Here is a 21913-nt window from a genome sequence, read left to right as displayed (position 1 = left end):
GGGTGAAAATGTTTTTCCTCATCTCAGTCCTAAATGGCCTACCCCTTATTCTTAAACTGTAACTCCTGGTTCTGGGACTCCCCCAACATCGGGAACATTTTTCCTGCGTCTAGCCTCAACTTTGATATGTTTCTATAAGATCCTTTTCTTATAGGTTGAATGGAAGGGGAAAATATACAATTAATGGCAAGACCATTGACAGGGTTGATGTGCAGAGGGATTTTGGAGTGCAAGTCCATAGCTCCCTGAAAGTGGTGAGACAAGTAGATGGAGTGGTAAAGAGGTTGTGTGCTATGCTTGCTGTTGTAGGTTGGGGCATTGAGTCTAAGAGACAGCAAGACTGTGCATTATTAGGGGGCTTTGTTGGAAAGGGAGCAGAGGTTTACCAGAATGATACCTGGATTAGAGGATTTTAGCAACAAAGAGAGGTTGGATAGACTGGGATTGTTTTCTCTGGGTGAAAATGTTTTTCCTCATCTCAGTCCTAAATGTCCTACCCCTTATTCTTAAACTGTAACCCCTTATTCTTAAACTAAATCTCCCCTCGGAGATTGAGGGGAGACCTGGTTAGAGAGATATAAAATGATGCGAGGCAAAGACAGAGTAGGCAATTGGAACATTTTTCCAGGATGGGAAAATAAAATACTCGTGGGCATAACTTTAAGGTAAGAAGGGTAAAGTTTCAGGGAAATGTGTGGGGCAAGATCTTTGGTGGCTGCCTGGAACGTGCTGCTTGGAGGCAGATAGTGGCGTTTAAGAGGCTTTTAGATAGGCACTTGGATATGCAGGGAATGGAGGGGTATGGATCATGTGCAGGCAAATAAAAGTTCATCTTGACATGCAGGTAGAGGAGATTAGTTTAACTTGGCACATGTTCAGTACAGACACTGTGGGCCGAAGGGCCTGTTCTTGTGCTATGGTGTTCTATGGTCTATACGGGTATATGTATAACCAGCGAATGGAGGAATATGTTTTATGTGGAGGCAGATAAGAGTTGGTCTTGGCATCATGTTCGGCACAGACATTGTGGGCTGAAGGGCCTCTTCCTGTGCTGTACTGTTCTAGGTTCTATGGTCTATTTAGGGACGTGGATATGCAGGGAATGGAGTCTGTTTGAGTTTAGTTTATTGTGACGTGCACCAAGGTAAAAGGGAAAAGCCTTTGCTGTGTGCTAACCGGTCAGCGGAAAGACAAAACATGATTACAATCGAGCCACCGAGTTACATGAGAAAGGGAATAACGTGAATGACATTTAGTCCAGAATAAAGTCCGGTAAAGTCCGATCAAAGATAGACAGAGGTTCTCCAGTGAGGTAGATAGTCGCTCAGGACCGCTCTCTAGTTGGTGATAGGATGGTTCAGTTGCCTGATAACAGCTGGGAAGAAACTGTCCCTGAATCTGGAGGTGTTTGGTACAGACATTGTGGGCCGAAGGGCCTGTTCCTGTGCTGCACTGTCTCATGATCTATATTCTAGTTTAACTTGGCATCATGCTCAGCATGGACATTGTGGGCTGAAGGGCCTGTTCCTGTGCTGTACTGCTCTACGTTCTATATTCTAGTTTAACGGCATTATGTTCAGCATGGACATTGTGGGCCGAAGGGCCTGTTCCTGTGCTGTACTGCTCTACGTTCTACATTCAAGTTTAACCTGGCATCATGCTCAGCATGGACATTGTGGGCCGAAGGGCCTGTCCCTGTGCTGTACTGCTCTACGTTGTGAAGAGTCTGTGTAGTGCTAGCCTCGAGAAGCAGAGGACCCTGCGAATCTGAGACAACTGACTTAGTCCTGACATGACGGCTCGGCGGAAACCGGGACAGATGAGCAATTCCTTTTCACAAGACAGACCCCAGGCAGTTCCCGAGGGGGCGTCTTTGCTGGCGTGGGCGGGCTCTGCTAAAATCAGACATCAGGCGTGGATGAGCATCCCTCCAGCTGGACGGTCCCGCTGTGAGGAGTCAATGGGAAAGAAAATAAAGCAGACTCACTGTGTTCCCCTGGCCTTTTTCTCCGTGGGTTTCCCTCTGTGAGCGGCACAGTCGTCTATGCTGTCTGTCGGAAGCTGTGTCAAGCTCAGCTGTGGAAATAGGAGAAAGATTTGTTCCCCCATCAACTTGCTCCTCAGGTTACATTCTTCAGAATACCCTTTTGCAAGCGTTGTCCGCTCATCTGCAATATTCACTGGCACAAGGAAGGCTACACTTTAAAGGACCAAGTTGTCATTCTGTGGAAACAAGGGACTTCAGATGCTGGTTCATACACAAAAGGACACAAGGTGCTGGAGTATAAGAAAATAACTGCAGATGCTGGTACAAATCGATTAACTTCTTCAAGGGTCTCGACCCGAAACGTCACCCATTCCTTCTCTCCCGAGATGCTGCCTGACCTGCTGAGTTACTCCAGCATTTTGTGAATAAATCAAGGTGCTGGAGTAACTCAGCGGGTCAGGCAGCATCCCTAGAGAACGTGGACAGGTGATGTTCTGGGTCGGTGCCCTTCGACAGACTCAGGCTGAAGTCTTCTTCATCGAAACGTAGAAAATAGGTGCAGGAGGAGGCCATTCGGCCCTTCAGAGACGCTGCCTGACTCGCTGAGTTACTCCAGCACTTTGTCTCCGTTTGTGTATTAAGCAGCGACTGCAGATGTTTATTTCAGCTACTGATGTAATGATAATCCCTTACTCTGTTATAGCGGACAATCGATACTAACAGACACCCCTCCCCTCCCCCCCCCTCCATGGTCTGCTCCAACGAGGCCTTACCATACAGTACTTATATATATGTACAGTGCTCAGAATGAATTGAACTAAATGTTAAAGCCAACGAGTTTGTGTTCCTCCCTGTGATTATGTGAATCTCAGACGCCGACCAGAACAGGTGGATGTATTTTTACTTGGCATTTAAAGCAAGAACACTCGACGTCCTGTTTCGGAAAACAAAGGGCAGCATTTTTCGCTTTAAGGGCATGGTGGCTCTGCGAGGGCCTCCATCAGCTGCAGATATCTGCGGTTGCACAAGGGACAGGGGCTCTTCATTAAGAACGAGCCAACCTTCGCATTGTTGTTCCCCGAAGAGAGCAACTAAACATGGCCGCAGACTAACCACGCGTCCGGAGAGCGGGGCACCAATAACTGGAAAATGTGCTGCGGGAAAGACTCAGGGCACCAGGCACAGTCTTAAGTAACTTGCAATTTGCAGCGCCGGCAATCTCTAGGGGAATTTTGCAGATGTGAGACAGCTGGTGGGCTTAATAGCACCAAGCGCTGAGGAGGTGTACAACACACTGATGAAAACAACAGATTGAACCCTGGGATGGCAGGACTTTCATATGAAGAAAGACTGGATAGATTCGGCTTGTACTCGCTGGAATTTAGAAGATTGAGGGGGGATCTTATAGGAACTTACAAAATTCTTAAGGGGTTGGACAGGCTAGATGCAGGAAGATTGTTCCCGATGTTGGGGAAGTCCAGAACAAGGGGTCACAGTTTAAGGATAAGGGGGAAGTCTTTTAGGACTGAGATGAGAAAGTTTTTTTTCACACAGAGAGTGGTGAATCTGTGGAATTCCCTGCCACAGAAGGTAGTTGAGGCCAGTTCATTGGCTATGTTTAAGAGGGAGTTAGATGTGGTCCTTGTGGCTAAAGGGGTCAGGGGGTATGGAGAGAAGGCAGGTACGGGATACTGAGTTGGATGATCAGCCATGATCATATTGAATGGCGGTGCAGGCTCGAAGGGCCGAATGGCCTACTCCTGCACCTATTTTCTATGTTTCGATAATGATGGATGAGCTTCAGATTCACTTCACACCAGGCAGGCCACCTAATTGTAAAGTGGGAATTTGCGCGGAGCAACTTTTAGTTTTGTTTAGTTCATAAGTGGGGCGGCACGGTGGCGCAGCGGTAGAGCTACCGCCTTAAAGCGTCAGAGACCCGGGTTCGATCCCGACTACGGGCGCTGTCTGAACGGTTTGTACGTTCTCCCCGTGACCTGCATGGGTTTTCTCCAAGGTCTTCGGTTTCCTCCCACATTCCAAACATGTACAGGTTTGTAGGTTAATTGGTTTAGTGTACACGTAAGTTATCCCGTGTGTATAGGATAGTGTTAGTGTGTGGGGATCGCTGGTTGGTGTGGACTCGGTGGGCCGGAGAGCCTGTATCTCTAAACTAAAGTAAAACAGTTCATAAGTTCATCAGCCATGATCACGGTGAATGGCGGTGTTGGCTCGAAGGGCCGAATGGCCTACTCCTGCACCTATTGTCTATTGTCTATTGTAAGTTATAGCAGCAGCATTAGGCCATTCAGCCCATCGAATCTACTCCGCCATTCAATCATGGCTGATCTATCTTTCCCTCTCAACCCCATTCTCCTGCCTTCTCCACATAACCCCATACTTATCAAGAATCTGTCAATCCCCACCTTACAAATGTCCATTGACTTGGCCTCCACAGCCGTCTGTGGCAATGAATCCCACAAATTCACCACCCTATGACTAAAGAAATTCCTCCTCATCTCCCTTCTAAAGGCACGTCCTTTTATTCAGAGGCTGTGCCCTCTGGTCCGAGACTCTCCCACTAGTGGAAACATCCTCTCCACATCCACTCAATCCAGGCCTTTTACTATTCGGTGAGTTTCGATGAGGTCCCCCCCTCGTTCTTCTAAACTCCAGCGAGTGCAGGCCCAGTGCCGACAAACGCTCATCATATGTTAACCCACTCATTCCTGGGATCATTCCCGTAAACTTCCTCTGGACCCTCAGCAGAGCCAGCACATCCTTCCTCATAATCTGGGGTCCAAAACTGTTCACCAAATTTCAAATGCAGTCTGACCAGCTCGTTATAAAGCCTCAATTAAATCCCTGTTTTTGTATTGCTGCCCTCCCAAAATAAATGCTAGCATTGCATTCACCGTCCTTACTATTGATTTAACATGCAGATTAATTTTTGGGGGGGAATCTTGCACCAGCACTCCCAAGTCCCTTCGCACTTCCGATTTCTGAATTCTCTCCCCGTTTGGAAAATAATCCACGCCTTTAGTCCTACTACCAAACAGCATGACTCCACACTTTGCTACGCTGTATTATAACTTCCACTTCTCAGCCCGCTCTGCCAATCTTCTGCGGAGAGTCCCTGCTTTCTCTACACAACCTGCCCCTCCACCTATCTTTGTATCATCTGGAAACGTGGCCACAAAGCCCTCAATAATAATAATAATAATATTCATTTATTGTCATTGCAACGAGTACAACGAAATTAAAAAATAGCCAATCCTGACGGTGCGTAAAAACATATATGCAATAAATGCAAAAACAAATAAATACAATTATATTAAGTACAAAAGTTTTAACAGTGTTGCCTAGTGCTTTAGGTAGTGTTCAGTTCTCGTATGGCCCTGGGGTAAAAACTGTTCTTAAGTCTGTTTGTTCGGGATTTGATCGACCTGAAACGTCGACCAGAGGGCAGATGAACAAACAGACGGTGGCCGGGGTGGGATGGATCTTTTATTATTTTGCCTGCTCTACTGAGGCAGCGTAGGCTGAACAAGTGCTCCAGGGAGGGCAGTGAGCAGCCGATGATCTTCTGGGCCGTCGTGATGACCCTCTGAAGGGCCTTCCTGTCCTTTTCTGAGCAGCTGGCATACCATGTGGTTATACAGTATGCCAGCACACTCTCGATGGAGCAGCGATAGAAGGACATCATGAGCTTCTCCTGCAGGTTGGTCTTCCTGAGGATCCTCAGGAAGTGGAGTCTCTGCTGTGCCTTCTTCACTGTGGTGATGGTGTTGGTAGACCACATCCACATCATTTATATTCAACGTGGAGAGTAGCGGCCCCAGCACCGACCCCCGCGACACACCCCTACCCACCTGCTATTCGGCCCTCCTCACCCGTATCCACCTATCACTCCCCAGGCTTTGTTGCTCCCCCCCTCCCTCCCCAGTATTAATAAGGGTCAGTGAACGTGTCTGCCCTTCCTTATGTGTAAGAAAATAACTGCAGATGCTGGTACAAATCAAAGGTATTTATTCACAAAATGCTGGAGTAACTCAGCAGGTCAGGCAGCATCTCAGGAGAGAAGGAATAGGCGACGTTTCGGATCGAGACCCTTCTTCAGACTGATCAGTCTGAAGAAGGGTCTCGACCCGAAACGTCACCCATTCCTTCTCTCCTGAGATGCTGCCTGACCTGCTGAGTTACTCCAGCATTTTGTGAATAAATGCCCTTCCTTATGGTTGCATTCACAGAATTAGCCTCTACAATCCACGACATACAGTTACTCACTAATAAAGAACAAGAGGCACACCTGGGCAGTGGGTAGATTGGGCAGACAGTGGTGTACCAGGTAGAGACGCTGCCTTCACAGCGCCAGAGACCCGGGTTCCATCCCGACCTCTCTCGGGGTCTGTGTGTGGAGTTTGCAGCCCTGCGCGCGTTTTCTCCCACGTCCAAAAGACGTGCGGGTTTGTAGATTAATTGCCTCTGTAGTATTACCAGAGTGCCGTAGGGAGTGGATGGGAAAGTGGAATAATAGAGAACTAGTGTGAAAGGGTGATCGATGGTCGGCGTGGACTCGGTGGGCTGAAGGGCCTGTTTCCCTGCTGTATGTCTAAACTAAACAACACTAAACTAAACTAAACCAGTCTGGGCCCCTTACACAACTCAGACCCCTTACACTTACACAACTCACAACTCGCGCCTCAGACTAAAGATCTTAGGTGAGGACATTGCCTGGGGCATCACACAAACCAACCTCCCTTCCATTGACTCCATCTACACTTCACGCTGCATCGCCAAGGCCACCAGCATAATCAAGGACCAGTCTCACCCCGGTCTGTCACTCCCTCTTCTCCCCTCTCCCATCAGGCAAGAGGTACAGAAGTGTGGAAACGCACACCTCCAGATTCAGGGACAGTTTCTTCCCAGCTGTTATCAGGCAAAGTGGGCGTCACGGTGGCGCAGCGGTAGAGTTGCTGCCTTACAGCGAATGCAGCGCAGGAGACTCATGTTCGATCCTGACTACGGGCGCCGTCTGTACGGAGTTTGTACGTTCTCCCCGTGACCTGCGTGGGTTTTCTCCGAGATCTTCGGTTTCCTCCCACACTCCAAAGACGTACAGGTATGTAGGTTAATTGACTGGGTAAAATGTAAAAAATTGTCCCTAGTGGGTGTAGGATAGTGTTAGCGTGCGGGGATCGCTGGGCGGTGCGGACTCGGTGGGCCGAAGGGCCTGTTTCCGCGCTGTATCTCTAAATCTAAAAAAATCTAAAAAATCTAAACTGAACCGTCCTATCACCAACTAGAGAGCGGTCCTGACCTCCCATATGCCTCACTGGAAACCTTTGAACTATCTTTGGTTGGACTTTACCGGACTTTATTTCGCACTAAACGTCATTCCCCATTATGCTTTACCTGTGCACTGTGGACGGCTCGATTGTAATCATGTGTGGTCTTTCCCTAGACTGGGTAGCACGCAACAAAAAGCTTTCGCTGTACCTGACAAGCGTTCACTGCACATGACAACAATATTAATAAACTAAACTGTTCAGAATAATGTTGCAATGATTAAACCTGACAAAACAAACAATTTTATTGTGCACTGAATTATCTGGTATCGTGGCAGAATACGAGATTTACCAAGAAAAAGGTTGGTCAACGATATTTGATGGCATGGGCATTCATTTATTGGCACCATTTTCTCCGGTTTATTCTTCTGGGCACTCAAAGGCCAAATAATGAAAATGATATTTGTCATTGTTTTCTATGTACATGGAAGGAAGGTGGTTCACCAATCGCCCTTGCTAACTGCTCCCGAGTGGCCTACTCCTGCACCTATTGTCTATTGTCTATTGTCTATTGCTTTACATTTACCAGGAGAAGCAAGCTGGCTCTCCTCATGAGAAAGGGCCAGAGTTTATTTTATTCTCTTTGTGCGGGGTATGAATGCCTAGTTTAATTTAGTTTGGAGATATAGTGTGGAAACAGGCCTTTCAGCCCACAGACTCCGCCCGCGATGACTAGCGATCACCCCTTACACCAGCACGATCCTACACACTAGGGACGATTTACAGAAACCAATTAACCTACAAACCTGCACGTCTTTGGAGTGTGGGAGGAAACCGGAGCCCCCGGAGAAAACCCACGCGGTCACAGAAAGAACGTACAAACTCCGTGCAGACAGTACTCTTAGTCAGTATGAGAAAATAGCTGCAGATGCTGGTACAAATCGAAGGTATTTATTCACAAAATGCTGGAGTAACTCAGCAGGTCAGGCAGCATCTCGGGAGAGAAGGAATGCGCGACGCTTCGGGTCGAGACCCTTCTTCAGACTGATGTCAGGGGGGCGGGACAAAGGAAGGATATAGGTGGAGACAGGAAGATAGAGGGAGATCTGGGAAGGGGGAGGGGAAGAGAGGGACAGAGGAACTATCTAAAGTTGGAGAAGTCAATGTTCATACCACTGGGCTGCAAGCTGCCCAGGCGAAATATGAGGTGCTGTTCCTCCAATTTCCGGTGGGCCTCACAATGGTACTGGAGGAGGCCCATGACAGAAAGGTCAGACTGGGAGTGGGAGGGGGAGTTGAAGTGCTCGGCCACCGGGAGATCAGATTGGCGAACGAGGACCGAGCGCAGGCGTTGAGTGAAACAATCGCCGAGCCTGCGCTTGGTTTCGCCGATGTAAAGAAGTTGACATCTGGAGCAGCGGATGCAATAGATGAGGTTGGAGGAGGTGCAGGTGAACCTTTGTCTCACCTGGAAAGACTGTTTGGGTCCTTGGATGGAGTTGAGGGGTTGAGGTAAAGGGACAGGTGTTGCATCTCATGCGGTTGTAGGGGAAAGTGCCCGGGGATGAGGTGGTTTGGATCGAACTTGGGTCTCTGGTGCTGTAAGGCAGCAACTCTACCGCCGTGCCACTTATGTCTTGCTGCATAATAGCAGGCATGTCAACGTTTTCAATACATCCTGTGGCGGTATGTGCTGGTCATTTGTAGGTACCTATGCTGCAGGTAAACACGTACCAGAGGACATAGATTTAAGATGAGAGGGGCAAAGATTTAATAGGAACCTGAGCGGCAACATTTCTCATGGTGAAGGATGGTGGAGGAAGTTGGTGTGCATTCCGGCTGTATCTCCAGTGTGGCTGGCTTTGGTGCACCACAGATTGTTAGTGATGTTTACGCCAAGGAACTTGGAAGCTCTCGACCATTTCCACTCGTGATTCCAGTGGCAGAATGTGATTTGTTGAATTCGTATGAATTGCAAACAAGAGGGGGACCGTTTTGCCCCTCAAGCCTGTTTTGCTAATGCGTAAAGTCACAGAGATCCTGACTGCTTCCACAGTGATTCACCTGCCTAGCCCAGTAACCTTGCATTATGGGGGAGAAGGCAGGAAAATGGGATCAGGGGGAAGAGATCAGCCACGTTTGAATTGATGGGCCGAATGGCTTAATTCTACTCGTATAACTTGTGAACGTGCACCTTTCGTTCCTTGCTTATAGATCTAATCCCACCTTAAAAAAAAACTTGCAGGGATTCTGCTTCCACTCTCTTTTAAGGGAGAGAATTTCAAATACGGACAGCCCGCTGAACGGACCAAATTGACCCTGTCTTTGCCTTGCAGGGGTGGTGGTGGAGGCGGGGACAACAGAGGCATCTAAGAGGCTTTTTCAGAAGCACAGGGATATGCGGGGAATGGAGGGATGTGATCACGTGTGGGCAGAGGAGATGAGCTTTAACTTGGCGTCGTGTTTGGGCACAAACGTTGTGGGCTGAAGGGCCTGTGTTGTCCTGGTCTGTGTTCTATGTAGAAACAAAGAACTGCAGATGCTAATTAATACACAAAAGGGCACAAAGTGCTGGAGTAACATAGAAACATAGAAAATAGGTGCAGGAGTAGGCCATTCGGCCCTTCGAGCCTGCACCGCCATTCAATATGATCATGGCTGATCATCCAACTCAGTATCCCGTACCTGCCTTCTCTCCATACCCCCTGATCCCTTTAGCCACAAGGGCCACATCTAACTCCCTCTTAAATATAGCCAATGAACTGGCCTCAACTACCTTCTGTGGCAGAGAATTCCACAGATTCACCACTCTCTGTGTGAAAAAAAACTTTCTCATCTCGGTCCTAAAAGACTTCCCCCTTATCCTTAAACTGTGACCCCTTGTTCTGGACTTCCCCAACATCGGGAACAATCTTCCTGCATCTAGCCTGTCCAACCCCTTAAGAATTTTGTAAGTTTCTATAAGATCCCCCCTCAATCTTCTAAATCAGCAGGTTACTTGTTTTGCCTTACCTTAGCAACCCAATCCTTGATTCGAATCAATTTGTCTTAATAACCGGTCCTGGAGTGGTATTTAAGAGGCTTTTCAACGGGCACATGGACATGCAGCGAATGGAGGGATATGGATCATGTGGAGGCAGATGAGATTGGGTTAACTTGGCATCATGTTTGGACATGATGGGCCTGATGGGCCTGTGTGGCTCTATGTTCTACGTTTAGTTCTCGGCCTGTGGAGCAGCTAGAAGTGAGAATGTCATTGTTCCGTTGTACATGTGACAATTACACACTCTTGGCTTGACTCTCTTGACTCCCGAGCAGATCCTCCCATGAGAAGGAACATCTTCTCCGCACACCGCTGGCTGACGGGCGACCCACGTCAGAGTCTGCTGCTGAACAAGTGAGCCGTTTCCAAACACGGCTAATTCAATATCCTCTTGAGGGCAGGCAACGCACTGTGCAGAAGTGACACGCTAGCAAACCCACACATCGCTTGCCTTTTGCCCAGGAGAGTTCATTACTATTCTGAAGCCTGAAGAAGGGTCTCGACCCGAAACGTCGCCCATCCTTTTTCTCCAGAGATGCTGCCTGACCCGCTGAGTCACTCCAGCACTTTGCGTCTACCTTTGGTATCAACCGGCATCTGCAGTTCCTGGTTTCTACATAGTTACTATTGGTGTTTGCTAGAGAGAGACGGAGAGATCTTAGTCGGCAATTTAGCACAAATAGGCCGCGTTTGGAGTATTGCGCGCAGTTCTGGTCACCCCATTGCAGGAAGGACGTGGAGGCTTTGGAGAGAATGCAGAGGAGGTTTACCAGAATGCTGCCTGGATTTGAGGGTATTAGCTACAAGGAGACCTTGGGGGAAACTAGGATTGTTTTCTCTGCAGCGTGGAGACTGAGGGGAAGGCCTGACAGAAGAAGAAGCATCATCCATCCACGTTCCCCAAAGATGCTGCCTGACCCACTGAGTAACTCCAGCACTCCGTGTCCTTAGCAGGAAGATATAAAATGATGAGAGGCATTGCAAGGGCAGACAGTCAGACTCTTTATCCCCGGGATGGAAATATTTAATGCTCGAGGGCATCACCATATCATCATATCATATATATACAGCCGGAAACAGGCCTTTTCGGCCCTCCAAGTCCGTGCCGCCCAGTGATCCCCGTACATTAACACTATCCTACACCCACTAGGGACAATTTTTACATTTGCCCAGCCAATTAACCTACAAACCTGTACGTCTTTGGAGTGTGGGAGGAAACCGAAGATCTCGGAGAAAACCCACGCAGGTCACGGGGAGAACGTACAAACTCCTTACAGTGCAGCACCCGTAGTCAGGATCGAACCTGAGTCTCCGGCGCTGCATTCGCTGTAAAGCAGCAACTCTACCGCTGCGCTACCATGTTTAAAGTGAGAGAGGCACAGTTCAAAGGAGAGGAGCAGGGCAAGATTTTTTTTCACGGAGTTTGGTGGGTGCTAGGGGTGGTGGTGGGGACAGATACAATAGTGGCATTTAAGAGACTTTTGGATAGGTTCCTGGATCTGCAGGGAATGGAGGGATATGGATCATGTGCAGGCAGGTAAGAGTTGGTCTTGGAATCGTGTTCAGCACAGACATTGTGGGCCGATCGGTCTGTTCCTGCACAATAGACAATATACAATAGACAATAGGTGCAGGAGGATGCCATTCAGCCCTTCGAGCCAGCACCACCATTCAATGTGATCATGGCTGATCATTCTCAATCAGTACCCCGTTCCTGCCTTCTCCCCATACCCCCCTGACTCCGCTATCCTTAAGAGCTCTATCTAGCTCTCTCTTGAATGCATTCAGAGAATTGGCCTCCACTGCATTCTGAGGCAGAGAGGTTCTGTTCTACGGTCTACGTTCCAAAACAGATCACAGTTCTTCCCGAGAATGCTTTGGGAGGTTTTCTACTGCATAATGTTTTCGAAGATCAATCATCCTGTTGAGCAGGATGAGCAGTTATCTGTAGAGACCAGCACCATTTATTTTTATGTCAGTAAATAGCTTCACAGACCTTGAGTTGAGTGTAGTTTATTGTCATGTGAAAAGCTTTTGTTGTGTGCTAACCAGTCAGCGGAAAGACAATATATGATCACAATCGAGTCACCCACAGTGTACAGATACATGATAAAGGGAATAAGGTGAATAACGTTTAGTGTAAGATGAAGTCCAATAAACCTCGATCAAAGATAGTCCGAGGGTCTCTAATGAGGTAGATGGGAGCTCAGGACCATTCTCTATTTGTCCATGGGATGGTTCAGTTGCCTGATAACAGCTGGGAAGAAACTGTCCCTGAATCTGGAGGTGTGCGTTTTCACACTTCTGTACCTTTTGCCTGATGGGAGAGGGGAGAAGAGGGAGTGGCCGGGGTGCGACTGGTCCTTGATTATGCTGCTGGCCTTGCCGAGGCAGCGTGAGGTGTAGATGGAGTCAATGGAAGGGAGGTTGGTCTGCGTAATGGTCTGGACTGCATCCACAATTCTCTGCAGTAGACCTTACTTTCGACTTGAGAATTAGTGTGGAGTGTACTGATCCCAGTAATTTAGTCTGACTTTCTAGTGAGGCGCAGGTAATCTGTCCTGGCTCCTTTAAGTCCTCGTTTTTTATTTACGAAGCCCTGAAGTCTGGGAAGAGAGATGTCTATTGTGGTTGCTTCACTGCCGCCGACCCTGGTCCTTTGTGCTTGCTCGAGCAGAAGCAGCGGGCAGCAGTGACGCGGTTTTCTGCAAACGTGGTCCCGAAAGCAATTGCATTGACTCCACACTGATGAATGTGTGTCCTTCCGTATAAATCATTCATGCTCTCTGAGGCTAAATTAAGCAGCACTTTGTGGAATGGGTCACTCAATCATAGAGAGCATGGATGCACAGAGCGCAGCCTTTCAAGTCGTTAGTCACCCAGTCATCCAATAATTTCCCAACTATTCCCCTCAGGAAATCCACAGACCAAGCCTTCTGTACTGGGGAGAGGTGCAGTGCCTTCGTTCAGCAGCTTGCTTCCAAGAGTACAGAGTATCTTATTTGTCATATGTCCCAAAACAGAACAATGAAATTCTTACTTCAGTAGCACAACAGATATGTGAACGAACGTACACTGTAAAATCCAAAATAAACAACAAAAGAACAGTATATATATATGTATATATATATATACACACTTGGGTCTTGACCCAAACGTCACCTATTCCTTTTCTCCGGAGATACTGTCTGACCCGCTGAGATATAAATATATATATATATATATATATTTTAAAATACACATCCACACACACACATCTATACATACAAATATATATATATATATATTTGTATGTATATCATCATATCATATATATACAGCCGGAAACAGGCCTTTTCGGCCCTCCAAGTCCGTGCCGCCCAGCGATCCCCGTACATTAACACTATCCTACACAATTTAGGGACAATTTTTACATTTACCCAGCCAATTAACCTACATACCTGTACGTCTTTGGAGTGTGTGTGTGTGTGTGTATATAGTAGTGAGTGTGGTGTGTGTGTTGTAATTTTATATCTACACACACATACACATGTTTATATATATATATATATATATAAAACAAAAATAGCGCAAAGACAAACACAATGCCTCAAAGTTTACATGTAATAAAAATGAACTGCAGATGCTGGTTTTCACCAAAGGATAGACACAAAGTGCTGGAGTAACTCACTGGGTCAGGCAGCATCTCTGGAGAAAGGGAATAGAGGACGTTTCGGCTCGAGACTCTTCTTCAGAGGTCAGAGTCCGAAGAAGGGTCCTGATCCAAAACGTCACCTATGCATGTTCTCCAGAGATGCTGCCTGACCCGCTAAGTTACTCCAGCACTCTGTGTCTGTCCCCCATCCATATGTAGTTTGGAGCTCATTTGGAGGTTGTGGTGTATATTAGCCTGGTGGTTGATCGGGAAGAAGCTGCTTCTGAACCTGGACTTTCCAGTTTTCAAGCTCCTGTACCTTCTTCCCGAGGTAGGAGTGAAATGAGAGTGACTCCTTTTATTTAAACGCATTTTATCGCACGCCTTTTATTTAAATGGCCGGGCATTTCAAAATGGCCGTCAAACATTTAGGGGGCTTTCTTTCTTCCTTCTGGCACTGTTGTGCCTTATTTGTGTGTAACTACCACAGTCAGACTACCTTGACCATTCTGTTGCCATGACATTTAGAACTGAGAACCATTGTGAGGAGGTGAATGGGCACAACTGAGTTCTCCACACAATGAGAAGGATGCGGCGATCGGGAGGGGGTGTGTGGAAGATAAAACACACAACAATACCAGGAATTCTTTGGGAAAATACTCAAGGGGTTGAGGCTTCTTGTTTTCGAGACGAACTGCTTAGAAATGCAACCGCAGTCAGTAGGGCTTGAAGCGCTATATTGTAATGTCTTAGCTTTGTTGCGTCCTTCTGAAATTCATTCATATACAGCACATTTGGTACATAGAACATGGAACAATATAGCGCAGGAACAGGCCCTTCGGCCCACAATGTCCGTGCTGAACATGATGCCGTTAAACTGGAACGCAGAACAATACAGCTGAGTAGCAGGCCCTTCCACCCACAATATCAATGCTGAATATGGTAGCAGTCAAACTAGAATATTTTCTGCACGGTGGCGCAGCCGTAGAGTTACTGCCGCACAGCACCAGAGACCCGGGTTCGATCCTGATTACTGGTGCTGTCTGTACAGAGTTTGTATGTGGCCACGTGGTTTTTTTCTGGGCAATCTGGTTTCCTCCCACATCCCAAAGATGGCGGCACGGTGGCGCAGCGGTAGAGTTGCTGCCTTACAGCGAATGCAGCGCCGGAGACTCAGGTTCGATCCTGACTACGGGTGCTGTACTGTACGGAGTTTGTACGTTCTCCCCGTGACCCGCGTGGGTTTTCTCCGAGATCTTCGGTTTCCTCCCACACTCCAAAGACGTACAGGTTTGTAGGTTAATTGGCTGGGCAAATGTAAAAATTGTCCCTAGTGGGTGTAGGATAGTGTTAGTGTGCGGGGATCGCTGGACGGCGCGGACCCGGTGGGCCGAAGGGCCTGTTTCTGCGCTGTATCTCTAAATTTAAATGTAAATCTAAATGTGCGGGTGTATAGGTTAATTGGATTGCGTAAATTATCCTCAGTGGATTATCCTTAGTGGGTAGGATAGAGCAACTGCTCATGGACGTCGTGGACTCAGTGGGCCACAGGGCCCATTTCCACCCTGCATCCTTAATCTGAACTAAACAAAACCACCCCTTAATATGGCCGGCATGGCAATCATTCTGCTGCAGATAGATACAAAGTGCTGGAGTAACTCAGTGGGCTGGGCAGCAACACTGGAGGACTAGGATAGGTGACATTTTGGGTCGGGACCTTACCACAGTCAGTCTGAAGAAGGTTCCGGACCAGAGACATCACCTATCCATGTTCTCCAGAGATGCTGCCTGACCCGCTGAGTTACTCCAGCACTTTGTGTCTATCTTCCAGCATCACAAACCAGCATCTGCGGTTCCTTCCGACACATTTCTTTTCGGCTATAATCAGGCACCTGAACGGTCCTCTCATCAACTAGAGAGCGTGGGCTTTCTCCGGGTGCTCCGGCTTCCTCCCACATTCCAAAGACGTACTGGTTTAATTGGCTCCAGTAAAATTGTAAATTGTCTCTCTTAAATTGTCCCCTAATTTCCGAGCTGCAAGTGAGCGCATTGGACGGTCCCTGGGCCCAGCGCTGAGGCTGAGATGGGAGTGCAGTTAGAACGGTTCCCTTAGAACGGCTGCAGGAAAAAGGCGTTGCAGCTGTCCGAGCAGTGATGTGGTCCATCACTCAGACAGCCAGCCACTTGTCGTGCTTCTCAGCAGCCTGGGCTGAGATGGCTAATCTGCTGAGGGCTGCCACAGGAGGATTTATTCCATTCCTCACCGTCTGCTGAAGGCCTGCCTGCAAGTGTAATTTGTCTTAGGATGGCGATGGTACTTGAGTCGTGAAGCTGCTTCAGATGGTTCACTCTCCTCACAGTGGCGCAGTGGGTAGAGTTGCCTTTAAAATGCTGTGTAAATGAGGACCAACTTCAGGCAGCTCGTTCCATACATCCACCACCCTCTGTATGGTTCCCTATGGTTCCTATTCCCCTCTCACCTTAAACATATGTCTGGTTCGTGAGTGTCCCACGCTGGGAGATAATGAACATCTAAATATTGCTCAACCTCCTTTAGAAGGATGAGAGGGGATCTTATCGAAAAGTATAAGATTATTAAGGGGTTGGACACGTTAGAGGCAGGAAACATGTTCCCAATGTTGGGGGAGTCCAGAACAAGGGGCCACAGTTTAAGAATAAGGGGTAGGCCATTTAGAACTGAGATGAGGAAAAACTTTTTCAGTCAGAGAGTTGTGAATCTGTGGAATTTTCTGCCTCAGAAGGCAGTGGAGGCCAATTCTCTGAATGCATTCAAGAGAGAGCTGGATAGAGCTCTTAAGGATAGCGGAGTCAGGGGGTATGGGGAGAAGGCAGGAACGGGGTACTGATTGAGAATGTTCAGCCATGATCAAATTGAATGGCGGTGCTGGCTCGAAGGGCCAAATGGCCTCCTCCTGCACCTATTGTCTATTGTCTATAATCCACCAGCCTCCAGTACAGCCACAGATGGCTGTGGAGGCCGTCGATGGATATTGTTATGGTGGAGATTGACAGGTTCCTGATCAGTACGGGGGTCAGGGGTTATGGGGCAAAGGCAGGAGGACGGGGTTAGGAGGGAGAGATAGGTCAGCCATGTTTGAATGGCAGAATAGACTCGATGGGCCGAATGGTCTAATTTTGCTCCTAGAACCTAAGAACTTATGAAGTAAAGAAGCGTTAAGATTAGTTTAGAGTTACAGCGTTGGAACAGGCCCTTCGGCCCACTGTGTCCGCACTGACCAGCGATCACCCCGTACAATGGCACTATCCTGCACACTAGGGACAATTTATAACTTCCCAAAGCCAATCAACCTACAAACCTGCACTTCTTTGGAGTGTGGGAGGACACCAGAGCACCTGGAGGAAACCCACGCTGTCACAGGGAGAACTCTGTACGGACAGCACCTGTAGTCAGGATCGAACACGGGTCTCTGGCACTGTGAGGCAGCAGCTCTACTGCTGCCGCCCAGTGGATGCCTGCTAATCCATATCCTGTCAATGGAACATAGCGCGTAGAACGGTACAGCACAGGAACAGGCCCTTCAGCCCACAATGTCTGTGCTGAACATGATGCCAAGACAAACAAATCTCATCCACCTGCACTGTGTCTACATCGCCCCATTCCCTGAGAGAACAGAACAGCACCGAGGTGCAGCTGGTAGAGTTGTTGCCTCACAGCATCAGAGGCCCGGGTTCGATCCTGACCACGGGTGCCACGCGGCTGTGTGGAGTTTGCACCTTCTCCCTGTGACCGTGTGGGTTTTCTCCGGGTGCTCCGGTTTCCTCCCACAACCCAAAGACATGCGGGTTTGTGGGTTAATCGGCCCTCTGTAAGTTGCCCCCCTCGTGTGTAGGGAGTGGATGTGAAAGTGGGATCACATAGAACTAGTGTGGACGGGCGATGGATGGTCGGCGTGGACACTGGGCCAAAGGGCCTGTTTCCATGCTGTATCTCCAAACTAAACTCAACCGTTGAAGCACGGAGAGCAACATGGCGCAGCTGGTAGAGCCGCTGCCTCCCGTTTCAAGAACCTGGTCCAATCCTGACCTCCAGTGCTCTCTGCGTGGAGTCTGCACGTTCTTCCTGTGACTGTGCAGGTTCCCCTCAGTGATCTGAGATGTGTGCATTGGTCGGTCAATTGGCTACTATAAGTTGTCCATAGTTTGAAGGTGTGTGGTAGAATGGTTGGGCAGGGGGGCAGTGAGGGGTGGGGGTGATGGGAATGTGTGGTAGAATGGTTGGGCAGGGGGGCAGTGAGGGGTGAGGTGATGGGAATGTGTGGGGAATGAATAGGTTTGAGTATAATTGGGAGAGTGATAGACAATAGACAATAGGTGCAGGAGGAGGCCATTCGGCCCTTCGAGCCAGCACCACCATTCAATGTGATCATGGCTGATCATTCTTAATCAGTACCCCGTTCCTGCCTTCTCCCCATACCCCCTGACTCCGCTATCCTTAAGAGCTCTATCTAGCTCTCTCTTGAATGCATTCAGAGAATTGACCTCCACTGCCTTCTGAGGCAGAGAATTCCACAGATTTACAACTCTCTGACTGAAAAAGTTTTTCCTCATCTCCGCTCTAAATGGTCAATGGTGGGCAAAAGGTCAATATTCCGAGCTGAGTGACACTTTGACCTATGACCCCAGCATTAGGCGTCTTTTCACTCGTTTTTATTCAGGTGAGTTATGCACAGCTACCTGTAACCAAATTTATTTTAGGCTTTAGAGATACGGCACGGAAACAGGCCCTTCGGCCCACCAAGTACCCACTATATACCAGCGCTATCCTACACATGAGGGACAATTTACAATTTACAGAAGCTAATTAACTCACAAATCTGTTCGTCTTTGGAGTGTGGGAGGAAACCGGAGCACCCGGAGAAAACCCACGTGGTCATAGGACGAACGTACAAACTCCGTACAGACAGCGCCCGAGGTCAGGATTGAACCCGGGTCTCTGGTGCTGTAAGGCAGCAACTCTACCGCTATGCCACCATGCAGCCCCTTTCAAATACCCCCTTTGGCGGTACATTTAAAAGGATTTGTTCCTAGAGTGCAAGGTCTTACATTTGTAGTACACCCGAGTTGTAGACATATTACTATAGACAGAGCATTAGAGGGAAAGATAGATCAGCCATGATTGAATGGCAGACTCGACTTGATGTGCTGAATGGCCTAATTCTGCTCCTATAAAATGAAAAGACCTTATGAAAGCGTGGAAACAGGCCCTTCGGCCCACCTTGTCCTTGCCGACCAAGTAGGAATACTGGGCTAGTTTGGCCCATTGCCCTCTAAATCCTTCCTATTCATGGGCGGCACGGTAGCGCAGCGGTAGAGTTGCTGCTTTACAGCGAATGCAGCGCCGGAGACTCAGGTTCGATCCTGACTACGGGTGCTGCACTGTAAGGAGTTTGTACGTTCTCCCCGTGACCTGCGTGGGTTTTCTCCGAGATCTTCGGTTTCCTCCCACACTCCAAAGACGTACAGGTATGTAGGTTAATTGGCTGGGTAAATGTAAAAATTGTCCCTAGTGGGTGTAGGATAGTGTTAATGTACGGGGATCGCTGGGCGGCACGGACTTGGTGGGCCGAAAGGGCCTGTTTCCGGCTGTATATATATGATATGATATGATATGATATGTGTCTGTCCAAATGTCTTTTAAAAGTCGTGATGGTATCCGCTTCCTTGAGTGTGGGGGTTCTACTCAGTTATGGCCCTTGGTGATCCCTGCCCTTTCTTGCTCTACCAGAGAACAGTTTCAATGGGGACATTTGTACATGAATCTTCCGAGCTGAAGATAGACACAAAAAGCTGGAGAAACTCAGCGGGGCAGGCAGCATCTCTGGAGAGAAGGAATGGGTGGTTTAGTTTAGATTTAGAGAATACAGCGCAGAAACAGGCCCTTTCGGCCCACCGGGTCCGCGCCGCCCAGCGATCCCCTCACACTAACACTATTCTACACCCACTAGGGACAATTTTTACATTTGCCCAGCCAATTAACCTACAAACCTGCACGTCTTTGGAGTGTGGGAGGAAACCGAAGATCTCAGAGAAAACCCACGCAGGTCACGGGGAGAACGTACAAACTCCGTACAGACAAGCACACGTAGTCGGGATCGAACCCGGGTCTCCGGCGCTGCATTCGCTGTAAGGCAGCAACTCTACCGCTGCGCCACCGTGACCGCCCTTCAGGTTTCGGGCCGAGACCCTTCTTCACTCTCAAGGCTAAACATTGCAGGGTGACTTCAGCATTGTAGCTGGCAGCTCGTGAAATGTGGGTTGCGGGACCAAATTTCAGAAGGAGCGGCGATTTTGTAGGCATCACTTACAAAAGTCGCCCTGCACAGTTTAACCTTGAGAGTGAAGAAGGGTGTCGATCAGGAACGTCACCCAATCCTTCCCTCCAGAGATGCTGCCTGTCCTGCTGAGTTACTCCAGCTTTTTGTGTCCACGGTTTAAACCAGCATCTGCAGTTCCTTCCTACACAATCTTCCTAGCTGTTTGTCTGAAGAAGGGTCTCGACCCGAAACGTCAGCCATTCCTTCTCTCCAGAGATTCCGCCTGAACCGCTGAGTAGTAACCAGCTTTTTGGGTCTATCTTCCTAGACATTTGTTCCCTGTTCCCTGACAGGTGTGGCCTTCCTGGAGGCGTACACGGTGTGCGTTCTCCCTGTGGAATGCCATCTCTGCTGTTGCAGAAGGCTCCTTCGCTGGTAAGAAGGTTAAACAGGAGACTCAAGGACCTGCAGATGCTGGCTTACACAACAGGACCCAGCTTGCTGGAGTAAGCTCGGCGGGCCAGGCAGCATCTCTGGAGAACATCAATAGGTGACGTTCCGGGTCGGGACCCTTCTTCACTCTCACAGTTAAACAGTGCAAGGTGATTTTTGTAAGTGATGCCTACAAAATCACCACACCTTCTGAAATATGGTCCCGCAACCCACATTTCAGGAGCCATCAGCTACAATGCTATATATTTTTTCATGATTTGGTATGAAACCACAATATCTGGTTTGTATTTTAATACCTGAGATTTTACGAAAGGATTGGAAAATATATTTTTTCGAGTATTTAGCTGTTAATCAAATATTTGGATTTATGGGGGGAAAAATGCCATTTCAACACTTAGCATGCACGCCCAAGTCCAGTTAATTTGTCCACATTTATTCAGTGCAGTTGACACACACATCTACAAGCTAGGAAAAGAATAAAGTTAATATTTCAGCATTCATCCATGTTAGACGCAAAGAACAAATGTAAAAACTGCTCCCAGTAATGAAAGTCAAGAGTTGAAAATAGCTAAGGTTCATCGTTATATGTGCACAGTTGTAAACCTCAAATTATAAACCTCACATTCCCTTTCAAGAGTTAACAATGCAGAAGCCTTACCTTTCTGGTACTTGTAAACAAGGTAAATGGGGCTGTAAAATGGCTTTTCTTGCAGTTCCTGGCCTGCAGTGGAGCAGGAATGCTTTGAATGAGGCTCTCGGGCACCTCTTGGCTCATCAGCTCACGTGAAGCCAGATTCCTCGCTCGGTCCCTGCTGCAGATTCACTCTGGGAGGCTGCCCGAATGCCGGCTTTGCATCCTAACGAGGCAGGCGACAGTAGGCGTCTGTGGTCTTTGAAGGCACACAGCTTATACCGAGCCCCTGCCTTCTGCACCCTTGCTCGATACAGCGAAGCGTGCAGAGACAGGATATACATACAAAAATGTATCTGGCATGGGAGGAGGGAGAAGTGGGATGGGGGTGGGGGGGGGGGGGCGGAGGAGGGAGAAAGGGAGGATTTTTTTCTTCTGCTCGTGCTAAGGTGCTTTGACTTGCAGCTAAGAGATAAGAATTGAAACGGGTTATGCCGAAAGCATTTATTTTTCAAAGCTTTTGGAATTTGCAGATGACAGCCCAGATTCCTGCTGAGGAAGGCAGTGAAAGGTTCCTTTGT

General features: G+C 48.3%; 1 protein-coding gene across 1 annotated transcript in view; it reads right to left on the bottom strand.

Annotated features, from left to right (window-relative positions):
* The window catches only part of rgs8 (regulator of G protein signaling 8), a 41647-nt gene extending 19978 nt beyond the window's left edge, over window positions 1-21669 (bottom strand). The window contains exons 1-2 of the mRNA XM_078407759.1: window positions 21360-21669; window positions 1988-2076 (exon numbers count right to left, since the gene is read on the bottom strand). Of these exons, the coding sequence (XP_078263885.1) occupies window positions 1988-2076; window positions 21360-21476 (206 nt within the window). The 5' untranslated portion in view covers window positions 21477-21669. The remainder of the gene's footprint in view (window positions 1-1987; window positions 2077-21359) is intronic.
* Window positions 21670-21913: the final 244 nt, after the last annotated feature.

This window comes from Rhinoraja longicauda, chromosome 11 (assembly GCF_053455715.1).
Source record: "Rhinoraja longicauda isolate Sanriku21f chromosome 11, sRhiLon1.1, whole genome shotgun sequence".
Classification (NCBI taxonomy): domain Eukaryota; kingdom Metazoa; phylum Chordata; class Chondrichthyes; order Rajiformes; family Arhynchobatidae; genus Rhinoraja; species Rhinoraja longicauda.
The sequence above is the reverse complement of the archived record's forward strand: the minus strand, read 5'-3'. Positions and strand labels throughout refer to the sequence as shown.